The sequence below is a fragment of the Panthera leo genome, chromosome C2 (assembly GCF_018350215.1).
Source record: "Panthera leo isolate Ple1 chromosome C2, P.leo_Ple1_pat1.1, whole genome shotgun sequence".
Classification (NCBI taxonomy): domain Eukaryota; kingdom Metazoa; phylum Chordata; class Mammalia; order Carnivora; family Felidae; genus Panthera; species Panthera leo.
The window spans coordinates 12,532,440-12,547,105 of NC_056687.1; the positions used below are offsets into that span (position 1 = coordinate 12,532,440).

At 53.4% G+C, this 14,666-nt stretch overlaps 1 protein-coding gene across 2 annotated transcripts; it reads left to right on the forward strand.

Moving 5' to 3' along the window:
* The first annotated feature begins 1,388 nt into the window (after positions 1-1,388).
* Positions 1,389-13,088, forward strand: CFAP298 (cilia and flagella associated protein 298). 2 transcript variants are annotated; one of them, XM_042955879.1, is made up of 7 exons: positions 1,389-1,700; positions 3,492-3,659; positions 5,623-5,690; positions 10,591-10,749; positions 11,580-11,711; positions 12,375-12,470; positions 12,777-13,088. In XM_042955879.1, exons 1-7 carry the CDS (start codon positions 1,562-1,564, stop codon positions 12,885-12,887), a joined length of 873 nt encoding a protein of 290 aa, XP_042811813.1. In that variant the 5' UTR covers positions 1,389-1,561; the 3' UTR covers positions 12,888-13,088. The 2 variants fall into 2 exon arrangements, with proteins under 2 accessions (XP_042811813.1, XP_042811814.1); XM_042955880.1 differs by lacking the exons at positions 1,389-1,700; positions 5,623-5,690 and having other exon boundaries at positions 3,582-3,659.
* The last annotated feature ends 1,578 nt before the right edge of the window (positions 13,089-14,666 follow it).

Consider the following 14,666-nt stretch of genomic DNA (forward strand, 5'->3'; position numbering starts at 1 on the left):
CGCTTTGTTAATTTTAAAACTTACACCCAGAGACCCTGTAACATAGGAGTTTGCGCATAAATGGTTCTCACCACCTAGAAAGCAAGACACTTTCAACCAAGTTGTAAGCTTGGTTGGCTTAGGGGTACAGAATCAGATTCAGGAAAAACAGGGAGATGACCTTATGGCCAGCACTCAGGAGCTCAGAGAACACAGTAGGTCCCCTTCTCCTTCTGAGAACAGAGACATTTACCATTCTGCCCAGTACTGCATGTTCCAGGGTCTGCGTGGTCCCTGCCCCAATACTAGAGGTGAAAACACATCTGCTCGCTGGGCTCCATACCCTGTCTAGGACCAGTCTAACAGTCTTCATATGAGACCCCGAATTGGTTTTTGGCATTTCCAAGCCCATAGTCACACACTATCCACTCTGCCCCGGAGACCCCAGGGACGAAGTTCCAATGGGGAGAGCCAAAGTTTCAGGAATACAAAGTAGCAGGTGCTTGCAATATTCAGATCGGGCAATGGCCTTTCGAAGGAGATAACGAGGGTTGAAGCCTTGCACTATCGTACGTAGCTTTGGTGGCACCTTGTTATCAAGGACTAAGTGCAAATGTCACCCAATTTGGTTTTCTTTATGCTTCTATCTGAATCTGCCTTGTTCCTTATATTTTGTTTTCTCTTTCTCACTTCCACTGGGATATAAACTCCCTGACAGCAGTGACCCTGGCCTTTCCGCGGTGTCACCCACGCCTGGAAGAAATAGCGCCTGTTCAATAAGAATTTTTCGGGCGGTGGCTGGCTGGAGAGTTTGGGCACGGTCGCTCCGGCAGCAGCCGCTAGAGCCACCCTAGATAGGCGAATCCGAATTAGCCCGCACAGAAGAGGACGCACACTTTTTCCCGCCCCTCGGTGCTCACACCCCGCGCCCCGCGCGAAGCACTCCGCCCCCCGCCGCGAACATCTCCAGACCGGAAACAGCGGGAAGCACTTCCGGAAGTGGTGAGCGACAGCGGCGAAAACGCCGCTGGGACTTGTAGCGGCAGCGGGGACCCGCTTCAGGGCTCGGCGTCTGAGGGTGCCCACCACCGCACCCCTCCCCCCGCCCCACACATCTCTCTAGGTGGAACCTCGGGTCCGGGAGAGTGGACGGGGCGTTCCGCGCTCCCCTCCGATAGCTTGGGCTGTGTTGGGCTGTTGCCCCGACAACGGGCACTTCCGGGAACGGCGCAGGACGAATCCTGCCGGGCGGGGGGCGGCGCTGGACGGCGGCCGTCTCGGACCGAGTGGATCGTTGCCCGGCAGCACCTGCTTCCGGGAGCTTCGGCCCCGCCCCCGCGCGCTGCGGCTTCTCCACCCTCGGCTTCTGACTGGCGCTGGCGGCCCCAGTGTTTCCTTGTTGCTCCTGGCAACAGGCACTTCCGGGAGTGAGGGCCTTCCCCCTCCCGGCCCCGCGGGCACTCGAGCCCCGAGTTCCGGACTCCAAGCAGCGGTTGGGCGGCGATCGCTCCTCGGCCTCGGGTTACGGCGGGCCGCGCATCCCGGGCCTCCTCGCCGCCTCGGCGGGGTCTCCGGGGCCGCCATGGTTCTGCTGCACGTGAAGCGGGGCGACGAGAGCCAGTTCCTGCTGCAGGCGCCGGGGAGCACGGAGCTGGAGGAGCTCACGGTGCAGGTGACCCGGGTCTACAACGCGCGGCTCAAGGTGCAGCGCGTCTGCTCAGGTGCGGCCCAGCGGCGCGGCGAGTCTGCGGCCGGGACCGTGGAGCCCGCGCCGGGGCGGGGAGAAACGGGCCATCTGGCATGGGGAAGTGGGGCGGCAGCCGCAAGACTTTCTCGGGCCGGCTGGGCGGGGAGGGTCAGGTTTGCGAAGATTTGCAAAGACGTGCGGCCGGCGGGCTCGAGAGGGGACAGTCCGCCGGGGTCCCGCGGAGAGCGGAGTGACTTCGGCACCCCGCGTGCGGGCAAGGCCAAGTGCGCGCCGAAGCGCCGCGGGGCAGGGTGTGAAGTAGCCGGGGAGACGGGCTAACCCGGGGGAGCCCAAACACCCGGTCCGAGAGCAGGTGTAGTGGAAGGAAATCACTCTGTCGAGACGCCTGGAGTGGAGCGCCTCCCGGTGGGGGAGCACCTGACTTTGGGACGCCCCCACCTCCCGAGGGTGGAAAGAGCAACCTTGGCGTCCCTTGCCCTTCTCCAGTAAACACAAGCCTGTTTCTCATATTACAACGTTTGGTCACTCCTCTCGAACGCTCTAGAGCAGCGCTGTCTGGCGACTTTCCGCCTCGAGCGAGGTGCTCCCTACTTGTGCTCCCATGGTGATACTCCAGACGTGGTCTAGTGTTTCTGTAATACGTGATTTTTGTGCCATGGAGAACTCCTTAAGGGTTATGGTTTCCAGTCTTTACGGCGCATACATATAGTTTCTTAGAAAATTTACTGATTCCAAAACCAGCTCAGTATTAAATGTTTTCCTTTTTTATTTAAAACATTTGGGGAGAAGAGTGACTCCAACTTCTTTTTCTAGAAAATTATCAATTGAAAATGTGCTGCTAAATATTACGAGCCGTGCTAGTGGCTCACTCATTTATTCTGTAGCTCCCATTGTCCACTGTGATTCAGGCAGGCCCCAGGGCTCTCTGCCTGCCAGAGACCAGGGTGAAGGAGACCAGCCCCTGGCCCCCAGATGCTTAGTGTCTGGTAGGGAGAGAGACAATAAAGACCCCATTAAGTTACACCATTTGTTTTGTAGTGTTGTATTATTACAAGCCACCTGGTGTCTTCCTACAGTGCTATGGAAACTCGGAGGGAGGGAGGGAGGAAGGAAGGAAGGGCAAGCAATTTTGCAAGGTTGAAGTGTGGGTTAGTTTTGGGGTGAATATATACGGGATTGGAAAAATACAAAGCCACGCTTTTGCATAATGAACATGATACCAGAACACCAAAGTCTAGTCCCATCTCTGCCGCTTTGGAAGGGTGTGAATTGCCTGAAATCCTCTCCACTGACCAGATCTACACAAATTATTTAGAAAGTATGTCTCTAAAGTTGCAAGCCTCAGGTGACAGGGCTGTTAATTAGGGAAGACCAGGATGTGGAGCATTCTCTTGCCTGCCTCACAAGGCGAAATGCAATAATCTACGTGAACACGCTCGGAAATTGTAACGCCCTTGGTGGATATGTATTCAGACCGTCAGTGAATTTTAACTTGTGCCCCCTGAGTCCCAGAAGGTACAGCCCAGCAGAAGATTCGCGCACAGAGCCTGCAGCCCCTGCTGCCCGCGACCACGGTGAGCTCCTAAACTCGGTGCCGCTGCTGACCTAGGACAAATGGGCGACCGTGTGTCAAAGGTCAAGGACAGGCCTGGCCCAAACCAAGTGGTATCTAAGCATTTGCTAAATAAAATAGGGAGCCGCTGGGCAAGACCCCTGACCCCCAGGGAGCCTACATTTCACTGAGGTGTAAGGTGTTGTGATGATAATTGTGATGCGTATTGTGTAACTTTCTCTTATTTTTAAGAAATGGAAGAATTGGCAGAACATGGCATATTTCTCCCTCCTAATATGCAAGGACTGACTGATGACCAGATCGAAGAATTGAAATTAAGGGATGAATGGGGTGAAAAGTGTGTACCCAGTGGGGGCTCGGTATTTAAAAAGGATGACATCGGCCGAAGGAATGGGCAAGGTAATCCAGCCTGTGTCTCCTGTGTGCACGCGCGAGCACAGCAGGAAGTATGCAGGTGGCAATTTCACGGGAAAACACGGACCTCAGGGGGCACCTGGGTGGCTCAGTTGGTTAAGCGTCCAACTTCGGCTCAGGTCATGATCTCATGGTTCATGGGTTCGAGCCCCGCGTCGGCTTTGTGCTGACAGCTCAGAGCCTGGAGCCTGCTTCAGAATCTGTGTCTCCCTCTCTCTCTGCCCCGCCCCTGCTCATGCTCTGTCTGTCTCTCTCTAATAAAATAAACATTAAAAAAAAAATTTAAAAAAAAAAGCAAAAAACACAGACCTCAGTTTTCTGTACAAACATATGAAATACTGCACCGTGTAACCGACTCCCGTGGTACCATGCAAATCCAGAATGAATCGGGTAGGTCGAGGAAGCATCCGTCTTCTTGCTCTTTCTTTACTAAGGTGCTGCTAGCTTTTACATCAGATGAACCACCTGAAGCTGCCATTTTTGTAGGTAACAAATGGTGAAAATTGAATATGGTTCGACCGAATAGTTTTGGGGGGCAATCATTGACAATGTATTGAGGGTTCTGTTCTGTTACGGTTTGCAGCTACTAGGGTTTGGCTAGAGATTCTGTGTGAATAGAGGCGATGAGTGTCGGCACATCGTCTCCCCTTGAATCGAGGGCACGGCCCTCTGTGGTGTAAAACGTCTTGGTCCATATCAGCATTTTGAAATCATTCCCCCTTTAGTGTGTGGTTGATCGTGTGGAATTTCAAGGAAAAAAGACGGGAGTCCATTTTGATGGCTTATCCCTTTTAACCTGATTAAAAGGCCCCGTTTAAAAGACCGTAATTGATCGTTTAACAGACACCTAAGCACCTACGTATCTACTGTGCTAGAACACTGAGGAGCAAAAGAAATACAAAAGTGTCCCTACAAGGACTTGACAGGCTCAAAAAATATTTTTGTAAAAAAAATAGTGAAGATGATAGGAATTTTTAGTGTTATTTCGGGTGGGTTTTAGCCTGGAAAATGGTTGGCTGTCTTCCACAGCTTTTCATAATGTAAACTCATTGTCAATTTGGAGAGATGTTTTTGCTTTTTTTTTTTTTTTTTTAATGTTTATTTACTTTGAGAGAGAAAGCATTAAGCAGGGGGAGGAGCAGAGAGAAGGAGAGAGAGAATCCCGAGCAGGATCCTTGCTGTCAGCACAGAGCCTGATTTGGGGCTCGATCCCACGACCCTGGGATCATGACCTGAGCCGAAATCAAGAGTCAGACGCTTAACCGACTGAGCCACCCATACGTCCCAAGATATTTGTGCTTTTTAGAAGGAATTGCATCACTGAAAAAAAATAATAGTTATGTCCTGAGAACCAGTTAATGGTTCATTATTCACCTTTAAACCAATATTATCTTAAATTAACCATTTCTATTCTAACACAACTTTATGTTTCTAGCGTTTTCAGTGTCTTAATTCATACTTTTATTTATTAAGAAGTTGAAGCTCTGTGGGGCTCCTGGGTGGCTCAATCGGCTAAGCCTCCGACTTCGGCTCAGGTCATGATCTTATGGGTCGTGAGTTCCAGCCCCACGTTAGCCCCTCTGCTAACAGCGCAGAGCCCGCTTCCGATCCTGTCTCCCTCTCTTTCTGCCTCTCCCGTCGCTTGCGCACAATCTTTCTCTCTCTCACTCAAAAATAAAGAAACTTAAAAAAAATAAATAAATAAAGCAACGCTTTGAGAGCCTTCCCAGCTTCTCGCCGCCAGCTTCCCTGTGTCCCTCACCTGAATTCCACGAGTGTCCTCCTCTCAGCTCCTTGCTCCCTGACTTGGCCAGGAGGGATTGGGACATCTAAGGGTTTTTGGGGTTTGTTTGTTTTGGTTTTGTTCGTTAGTTTTTCCCTCTCCCCTCCCCAAGAAGACCTTTAAAGACAGCTGTTTCTCTCCCTCTTCCCGGTTCTATTTCCACAGCTCCAAATGAAAAGATGAAGGAAGTGTTAAAGAAGACTATAGAAGAGGCCAGAGCAATCATATCGAAGGTTAGCTTTTTTTAAATGAAGCCCTAAGGCCTGTCATTTGAAATACACACTCCACTTACTCCAGAGTGGAGTTATCTGCGGCCCCGCCTGTTCTTTTTCTAGCCTTCCCGGGGCAAGGCAAGGACCAGCCTGTTTGGGTGTGGGTGGTCGCTTTTCCTTTTCATATTGGTGACAGCTGTCCTGAATCCTCCTGGTCTCCCGGGTCAGGCAGAAAGGGTGCCTGGCCCGCGCGAGTGCAACGTGGACGTGTGGGACACCGTGTAGTGCGTGTGGCACAACCACGAGCTGATGGGGGGAGATGTGGGGAGAACTTGAGAAAGTGAAACGTAAACATCGTGACCCTGTAAGAGCTCCGTGGATACTTGATTGCTGGAGTTCGTGCCGCTATGAATTATTTTTTTGCGATGGTCACCAGTACTTAGGCAGAAGCTGTTTCATAGAAGGAGAAACAGAGGTCATACCTGACAGTGCAGGTAATGTGACCCTGGAGGAAAAGAATATTAGGATGTTTGAATAATTGTTTCTGTCACTTGCTTTATTTATGTGTTGGCCCTGGGCGTTGCTACCCTCCGCCCCCCATTCCAGCCTTCTCAGTGGATAACTTTTTTTTTTTCTTTTCCTATGGATCACTGGGCAAAATCACTTTTTTTTTTTTTAATTTCTTTTTCAATGTTTATTGATTTTTTAGAGAGAGAGAGAGGGAGACACAGAATCTGCAGTAGGCTCCAGGCTCTGAGCTGTCAGCACAGGGCCTGATGCAGGGCTCAAACTCACGGACTGCGAGATCATGACCTGAGCCGGAAGTTAGAAGCTTAACTGACTTTAGGGGCGCCTGGGTGGCTCCTGGTTGAGCGTCTGACTTCGGCTCAGGTCATGATCTCACGGTTCATGAGTTTGAGCCCCACATCGGGCTCTGTGCTGGAGCCTGCTTCAAATTCTGTGTCTCCCTCTCTGTCTACCCCTCCCCTGCTCATGCTCTGTCTCTCTCTGTCTCAAAAATAAAGAAAGAAAAAAAAACGAAAAAAAAAGCTTAACCGACTGAGCCACCCAGGCATTCCTGGGCAAAATTACTTCTTTTTACATTTTTTTTTTTTTAAGTTTATTCATTTTTCAGAGACAGAGCGTGAGTGGGGAAGGGGCAGAGAGAGAGGGAGACACAGAATGCGAAACAGGCTCCAGGCTCCGAGCTGTCAGCGCAGAGCCCGACACGGGGCTTGAACCCACGGATGGGGAGATCATGACCTGACCTGACCTGATCATGACCGACTGAGCCACCCAGGTGCCCCATGGGCAAAATTACTTCTAAACCAACATGTCCTTAATTCTTCAAGCTCTTAACTAATCCTTTAAATGCTTCAGGAATGACTGCTCTTCAGTGCCTATTAATTTAGCAAAAGCTCTCTCAAGTCCGACAAGGAAGGCTTTGGTTCAATCCAGTGTTTCCAAAATGCCTTTGATCCTAGAACCTTTGTTTTTTTTTTTTTACAGTATTGATCGTAACTGTTAACACCTGATCAAACTAGCACGTGTCAGGGCGTGGGAGGAAAATCGTGGCCTGGACACTGCTCTGCACCCTTCACTCCCCTCACTGTCTGCTGTGGAAATCCTTTCTGGTCTCTTTGCTTGTGGATCTTCTTACGTGGTTGTCTCCAAATTCACAGAGAGGCTTCTCGGGCTCCAGTCCTTTGCTGCAGTGATTTGCCCAAAGTTGCAGGGCTCCCGAGTGGCCGGCCTGACTTCTCGCCCGGGGCCCTTTCCACGCCGCCTCCAGAAATGCAGTGCACATCACCGTCCCCTCTCCAGAGCTGGCCACGGTGGGGACAGTTAGCACTGTGGGGCAAGCAGGAGAAGGTTCGAGTCCTGTGGCCGGAGGTTCATCATGGGGAGAGTGAGAGATGGTGGGCCATCCAGATGTGGTGGCTCCTCGGGAACGAGACCACTGTCTCTCTGGCCCCTTTTCCTGAGCTGTCCCTCTGCTGAGAGCAGGAGACCAGGTCATTGGGGTGTCTGCTGCCCTGAAGCCTCACCGGCTTTCCTCTGTCACCCTGCCGTGTTACCTGGCCAGGAATCACTGCCCTTGGCATTTCGTGGAGCTTGTACAGAAAATGACTCACCCGCGCTGAGTTAACGTTGGTGGCAGTGGGTGACGTTTTCTGAGCAGAAAGGCTTGCCTCACGTGACCCCGTATCTGGGAGCTCTGCACACCCATCCTCTGGCATAAGCCTCTGATGGGAAGACCTGATATGTTTTCTGGGGATTTGTGACTCCCGAAACAATCTCGTGAGCCACCTGCGAGCAAGCAAGGCAGGAACATCCCCTCTGTTTCACAGATGAGAACAGAGCTTTAGAGAGTTCGGGTCTGGGCCCCCAGGGCACGGTCCACCTTCCTCCCTCAGGCCACACATCCGCCCTGCCCCCCTCTACCCCCTCTGGGACCTGGGCGTCCCTGCCCCAGAACTCCTGCGGTCACTCCTCCTCCTGTCTTACTAGTCCGCCACTCGGTCAGATTAGAGCACCGTCACCCAGAATGGCCCCCTTTAGCGCAGGACCTCCCGTCCCCCTTCCCCATCCCTGAGCCCCCGCCCGGCCACGCCGCCCCACTAACGCTGCTTCCCTAACCCATCCTCGCCCAGCTGGGCCCCAGTCGGCTGGCCGTGGGCAGCAGGCCCCGGGCTCTGAGGCTCCAAATGGCCTGCGTCCTGCCCTGCCTGCCTCCTTCCTTCCTGTGTGGCACAGCGGTCAAGGCTATCTTGGCAGGAGCCCTCAGTTCTCTGTCCCTCCTGCAAGGTCCTCTTCTCATCCCTCCCTGGAGACTCTGATCTGTGTCTAATCCCTCCCCGCCGCCGCGCCCCGGGCTCTCCCATTTCTTCTGCTGCCCCCACTGTTGCTTGCCCGGAAACCCAGGATGGGGGCGATGTTTTCAGTGCCTCCTGTTCTGCGGGCTACATCTACGCTGTTAATGCACTCAGGCCTCTTTCCTTCTCCAGAAATCAGTTCTCTGCGGCTTCGCCCTCACACCGCCCTGTCCCTCCCAGCGAGCTTCCCGGAGCAGACGTACCGCCACATGCGTGGCCCGGAACCTCCTGGGTGTCTCAGGACCCGGCCTCTGTTTCCTTCCCCCACAGAGACGGCCATCTCAGGGCCACCCCTTCGCTTCGCAGGTCGGAGGCTTTTCTGTCTGACACTGTCCTCTGAGCACGTCGAGGACCCTCCTGTCCTCCTGTCCCCTCCCAGCTCCCTGAGTGCCCTTTCTCTTGCCTCTCACCACGTTGCGTGTTTATCGAAGCACTTTCTCCTGGGTCCTCTTCTCTCTCCTTGCCCTTCCCCCCAGTGTTTTACCTCCTCCTCCAAATGCACGGTCTGCCTCCGCAGGGAACTCCAATCTGTCTCCTCCCCCTGATGCCTTCCCTCGCCTGCACCTGGTTCCTAGACGCTTCTTCCCAAAAGCCCTCGAGGAAGCTCAGGTTTCCTACAGCTGAGAGTTCGATTCCTCGCTCCTCCCTGTGCTCTGGACCCAAGGAGAAGCACTTCCTGCAGACTTGCCACTTGGTTTTGGCAGAGCCACCGGTGCCTCGATGACACAGGCTGTTGTCCCCCCCCCGCCCCGTGAGCCTTACCTCGGGTCCTGTACCGTCTGTCCCACGATGGCGACAACCCAGCGCCTTCCGTTGCCACAGCCACCGCTTTATTGAAGGCGCCCTGGTAGCCTTTTGGTGCCTTGCAGATACCGACCGGGAGGCCTGGGTTCAGGTTTCACACTACGCAGTGTTGCTGCAGACCCCGCAAGTGAAAGGGCAAGGTCCCTGGCAAGAGCCCACACCTTCAGACGCCAGGCAACCCCCAGCGCTTCTGTCCCGGCTGTAAATCTGGAGGTTCCCACAACCCCCCGCCTGGTTCACCAGTTCACAGAACACCCTGCGAGCGCTGTACTTACGACTATGGCTTTGTTGTAAAGGACACAGCTCAGCACCGAGTGGAAGAGATGTAGGGTGAGGTCTGGGGTGCGGGGTGCACAGCCTGTGGGCGCTTCTGGGATTCCCGGCACCTGCCTTTGAATAGCAGTGTGTTCTCCGCCCCAGAAGCTCCTCCGGGCTCCGATGCCCAGGATTTTTATCGGGGTTTCATTACGTGGGCGTGAGTAATAAAATCCTGGGCCTCGGGACTCCTCTCCAGCTCCCCTCCCTTTTCTCCCCCCCCCCCCCACGCCAGGATGGTGATAGGGGTTGGGTCTGAAAGTTTCAACCCTCTAATCTCTGCTCCCTCTCCCTGAAATGAGGTCCCACATGGGTCACCTCATTAGCATAAACTCTGGTGTGGTCCAAAGGGGCTCCTTACGAGTAACAGACATTCCTGCCACTCAGGAAATTCCTGGGCATTTCCCTGCTCTCCCCCAGCCGGGAGCCTTCTTCACCCACCACAAGGTTAGGCTCCTGCACCGTCCCTCCTGCCTGGGAGAGACGTCACCGCCTGTCCTCAGCGCAGATTCCTCAGCCTGGCCTCCCCAGCACGAGCCCCAACGTCCCCAACCCCCTTGGGCACTGGTGCACTGGCTGCACTTATGCTGCTCTTTGCTTCTCCTGGTCCTGTCGCTCACCTGCCTGCTCCACCTTCCCCCCACCGTGGCGTGGCATGGCCCGATCCCCTCGGTCTGCACTGCTGAGCGTCCTCTGCACTTGACTGCCCTCGTTGGCCCCGCTCGTAGTCTGCTTGGTGGCCTAGGCCGTGGCGGGCACAGCAGAAGCCCCGCGAGGACGTTGGTGGCTTCGGTAGCAAGCCCCATTGGAGTCCTTTGTGTCCTGTGGCAGTCGTCTCTGCAGGAGGCCGGTACAAGAACCTGATCAGTACTTACTGAATCGGTCAGTCCCAGTGTACAGAATGATTCCTGTCCCTGTCCCTTCAGAAACAAGTGGAAGCCGGAGTGTGTGTTACCATGGAGATGGTGAAAGACGCCTTGGACCAGCTGCGAGGTGCAGTGATGATTGTCTATCCCATGGGGCTGCCGCCATACGATCCCATCCGGATGGAATTCGAAAATAAAGAAGACTTGTCTGGGACTCAGGTATGTGGCTCTCGGGCGTCCTGTGGGGTGGGTCACTGCAGAGTTGGGCCTCCTCTCCTGGACGTCGTGTTTCGCTTCCTACGCAGCCTTCCATCCTGCCGTGCTGTGCTTCCGAGCAGAGCCCTGGGTTTAGGGGAGACCCCGAAGGTAGTGCTCGCGGTTGAGGGCACACAGAGGAGCAGGAGTAACTGAAAACCTGCCCGTTCTCTTTGGCCACTGGGAAGCCAGAAACCTAACTCGTGCCTGTTTCTACCCAAAGTGCATTCATTGGTCCCTTTGCCTGGAATTTTGTGTTCTAGCCTCACCTTTTGCTTCATGTTATTTTCCTGCATTTACGTTCCATTTTCCTTTGTTTTTCTCATTTATCCTTTATCCCATTGGACAGTGCCTGTGGCTCTGAGCCATCTTAAATAGGCGGGCTGTGCAGAAGCAGACAAACAGCCCCATTGTGCCTAGATGTAAAAACCCGGCTGGATTCCAGTGTTCTTTCCTGGCAGTGTCCTCAAAATCCATCCGAGAAGGACCTCGTATTGTAGATGAGGGTGCACATGGGATAGGGTGCTCCCCACCTCCCAGAGCAGGAGGGTGACGAAGTCAGGGCAAGAGCTGGAGCTACCAGGAAAGGCATGAAAATGAGCAAGGGCTTCGATTCGGTGGGGGGGGGTGGTGCCGCCCGTGGGGAGAGGGGACGTGGGGCGGGGCTGAGATGCCAGACCCTGCCCCACACTGGTGGAGGGGGGCCCAGCCAGGCTCCGTGCACCTGGGGGAGGATCACACGCGTGGGCCAGTGTCCGGATGCACCTTAAAGCCGCTTCTGACCACGGCCCCAGGCAGGACTGAATGTTATTGAAGAATCCGAGGCCCAGCTGTGGTGGGCGGCCAAGGAGCTCAGAAGAACAAAGAAGCTTTCAGACTATGTGGGCAAAAACGAGAAAACCAAAATTATCGCCAAGATTCAGCAAGTGAGTACTTTTGCTTTCACACGACAGCACTTCTTGTTAACTGTTTTCCAACCACTAAAAAATTAGAGTAAATCTCACTTAGTCTCTTTGTTACACATACTTTAATCCCGTTAGTGCAGGCTTAACGTAAAACAGCGAAAACTGGAAGACAGTATGGATTGCTTGACGATATCTGCAGTTTGTTTTAATGGGGGGGGGGTACATAAGCCATGCTAATTTCAACCTTAGAAATAGGGCTGCAAGTAACTAAAAGTGGTTCTCGAAACGGAAACTACAGCCTAGAGCACTGGTTTCAAGTTTTCAAAGTACTGATACTCTGTAAACAAGGAGGATGTGCCAGAAGTCGTTAACAGATGTAGATCGCGTAGAGACGTATCCGTGCGAGGCTGCTTTGTCCTAAATCATTTCTCCACGATTATCTCCATCCCTTCTCCACTGGACCCGCGGCGGCCGGTGGCATTGCCCGGCCTCTGGTCTCTGTCCGCCATGAGGGCCCAGGGTTGAGGGGCTGCTGGAGACCAAGCCTCTCCTGATGATCAGAACGGATCCCCAGTTTATGTGTAGCAGTCGGCAAAGACGGTTATAAAACATTCACTGTGACTTCCCAGGTGGCCCCTGTAAGAGTGCTGTAATCCACAGTCTGCTCTGCCCTCGTCTTTGCAGAGGGGACAAGGGGCCCCAGCCCGAGAACCGATCATCAGCAGTGCGGAGCAGAAGCAGCTGATGCTGTATTATCACAGAAGACAGGAGGAGCTCAAGGTACAGGGCTGATAGGTTTTCAGCAGAGCTGGCGCCACGGGCATTCACCCCCTTCCTGACCCAAGTGCGCGGGGGGCCGCTGGGGGGCCGTGAGTTCTGCAGGATGTAGGGAGGGGCGTTTCTAGAGCTCCCGCCTCTCCAGGGCCCCCGGGACCCTGCCAGGCATCCCACCTGCATTAGAGTCTGGGAGCATCCTTTTGGGGAGATGGGACTGGGAGTTTGGACGTGGGTTCTTTCTTCAGTCTGTTCATGTTGCAAAACACTTTCCTGAAATGCCTTCCTGTGTAAAACATAATTTATTTCCAGAAATTGGAAGAAAATGACGATGACTCCTGTTTAAATTCCCCATGGGCAGATAACACTGCTTTGAAAAGACATTTCCACGGGGTAAAAGACATCAAGTGGAGGCCAAGATGAAGTTCACCAGTTGGTTATGCCATCATTAATATGGCTCACCTTTCCTGTAGGCAAAATAAAAACACATTTAAATAATAATAGGGCGCCCACAACCCTCTGAAAAATGTTGAATTTCTAGTTGTCCTAGTTTTTCTTTCCGTTTGAATGTATCTGATAAAAATTATTTAAGGTTTTAGAATGTAATAAATATATCCTCAAAAGGATCAGCCTCAGTTATTTGTATTTCAAAACAACTATTTAGTGTCTTTGACTAAATACTAAATGTAATTACATTTTTTGCTTCTGGATCTGTTTTATATTCTCACGACCGCTGCTGTCTTGGAAGAAATGGAAGAAGTGTCTTTTCTCCCTGCGAGTCAGGTGTCCGCTGAGCAGCGTGACCGGCAGTGGCCGCTAGAGGCCGCCCGACACTCACCGCCCCGCTGGGCTCAGCCCTGGATCCTTCCAGGGCCTTCTTTAATCCCGCCCGACACGGTCACTTTCCTGGCATCGCCCAGCTGCCAAGGTAAAGTTTGCCTCCTGGCTGACGCCCGACTGGCCTCGCTGTCTAGGTGTAAAGGCTACACCGTGATGAAAGCCGGGGAGCAAGCTTGTCTGACCTGGAGACCGAACTGGTTCTTCTGTAACTTCTGGGCTGTTCCTGAAAACGAACGCAGCCCCTGTAGCAGACGGTTCTCCCAGGTGGGCTCGGCCTTCAGCTCCCCGTGTGCTAGGCTTCCACGGAGGCTGATGACGGGGTCTGGCTCATTGACCACCCACCATCCTGGCCGGTTTTTAAACCCCATCCCATCATCCCCCACGGACCCTGGCACTGGAGCTAAAGTTCATCTCCCAAACTGCCTGAGCAGCCAGAGCGGCCTAGAAATCCTGTCCTGCTTGGCTTTTGGCGTGGAGAGTTCTGTTCCCGTCATTGGAGGAAATGCAGCGTGCTCGCCCTGAGGAAGAGCAGTGACAGGGACGGCCCCTGCCCCTGCCCTGGCCCCGCCGTGCCCACCGCTCCTCTCCCTGCCCCACGGCCACAAAGAAGGAGCTGTGGAGGCAGGGGCGGGGTGGGCATGCCTTCTGCCTGCGGAGGGGCAGGATTTCCTGGGGGGAGGGGGCGGCCCGGCCACTTGCCCTCTGCCCGTGCCCGCGGGTCAGACCAGTATAAATGGGAACATGGCAGCAAGATCCACCAAGACTCTGCCCCCACCTGGAAGGGAGGACTTGGGCCCTCGGCAGAGACTAGCCTCTCAGGAGCAGGAAGGACCTCGAGCACTGCACATGTCCATCTCCCAGAACCTTCTGCCTCCTCTCCTCCCCTCCCCACCATCTCCAGCTTCCTTATAGCGGCTGCCCCCAAGCTGGCTACTGGAGTCCTGCTGTTCCTTAAGCAGCGTTTCCTGAAGTGGGTTGGAGCCAACCACACGTCTCCTTGCAACTGACTCGTGTTGTGGCTGATGGTCAAAGTTTGTAAAGTCAAATCTGCATCTATTTTCTTTTCGACTTTGGTTATAACTTTAAGTGTCTCCACGAAAAGTTTTTATACTTGTATGATGTGAAGTTTGCAGTAAGATCCTATGATTTTATTTGAGGAGCTTCCCGCCTTCGACAGTGTATAGTTTATGCGCATTACATCCACGCCAGACTTGTAAAAAGCGTCAGCAAGTCACATGATCACAGTAGCTCTTTTTAAGAACTTTCTACATCATTAGGAATTCTTACTGACTCACTGGGATATAAATGCTTTATGTGGCCATGATAGTTACTCTTTTGCTTCACATAAGCTGAAGTTATTAG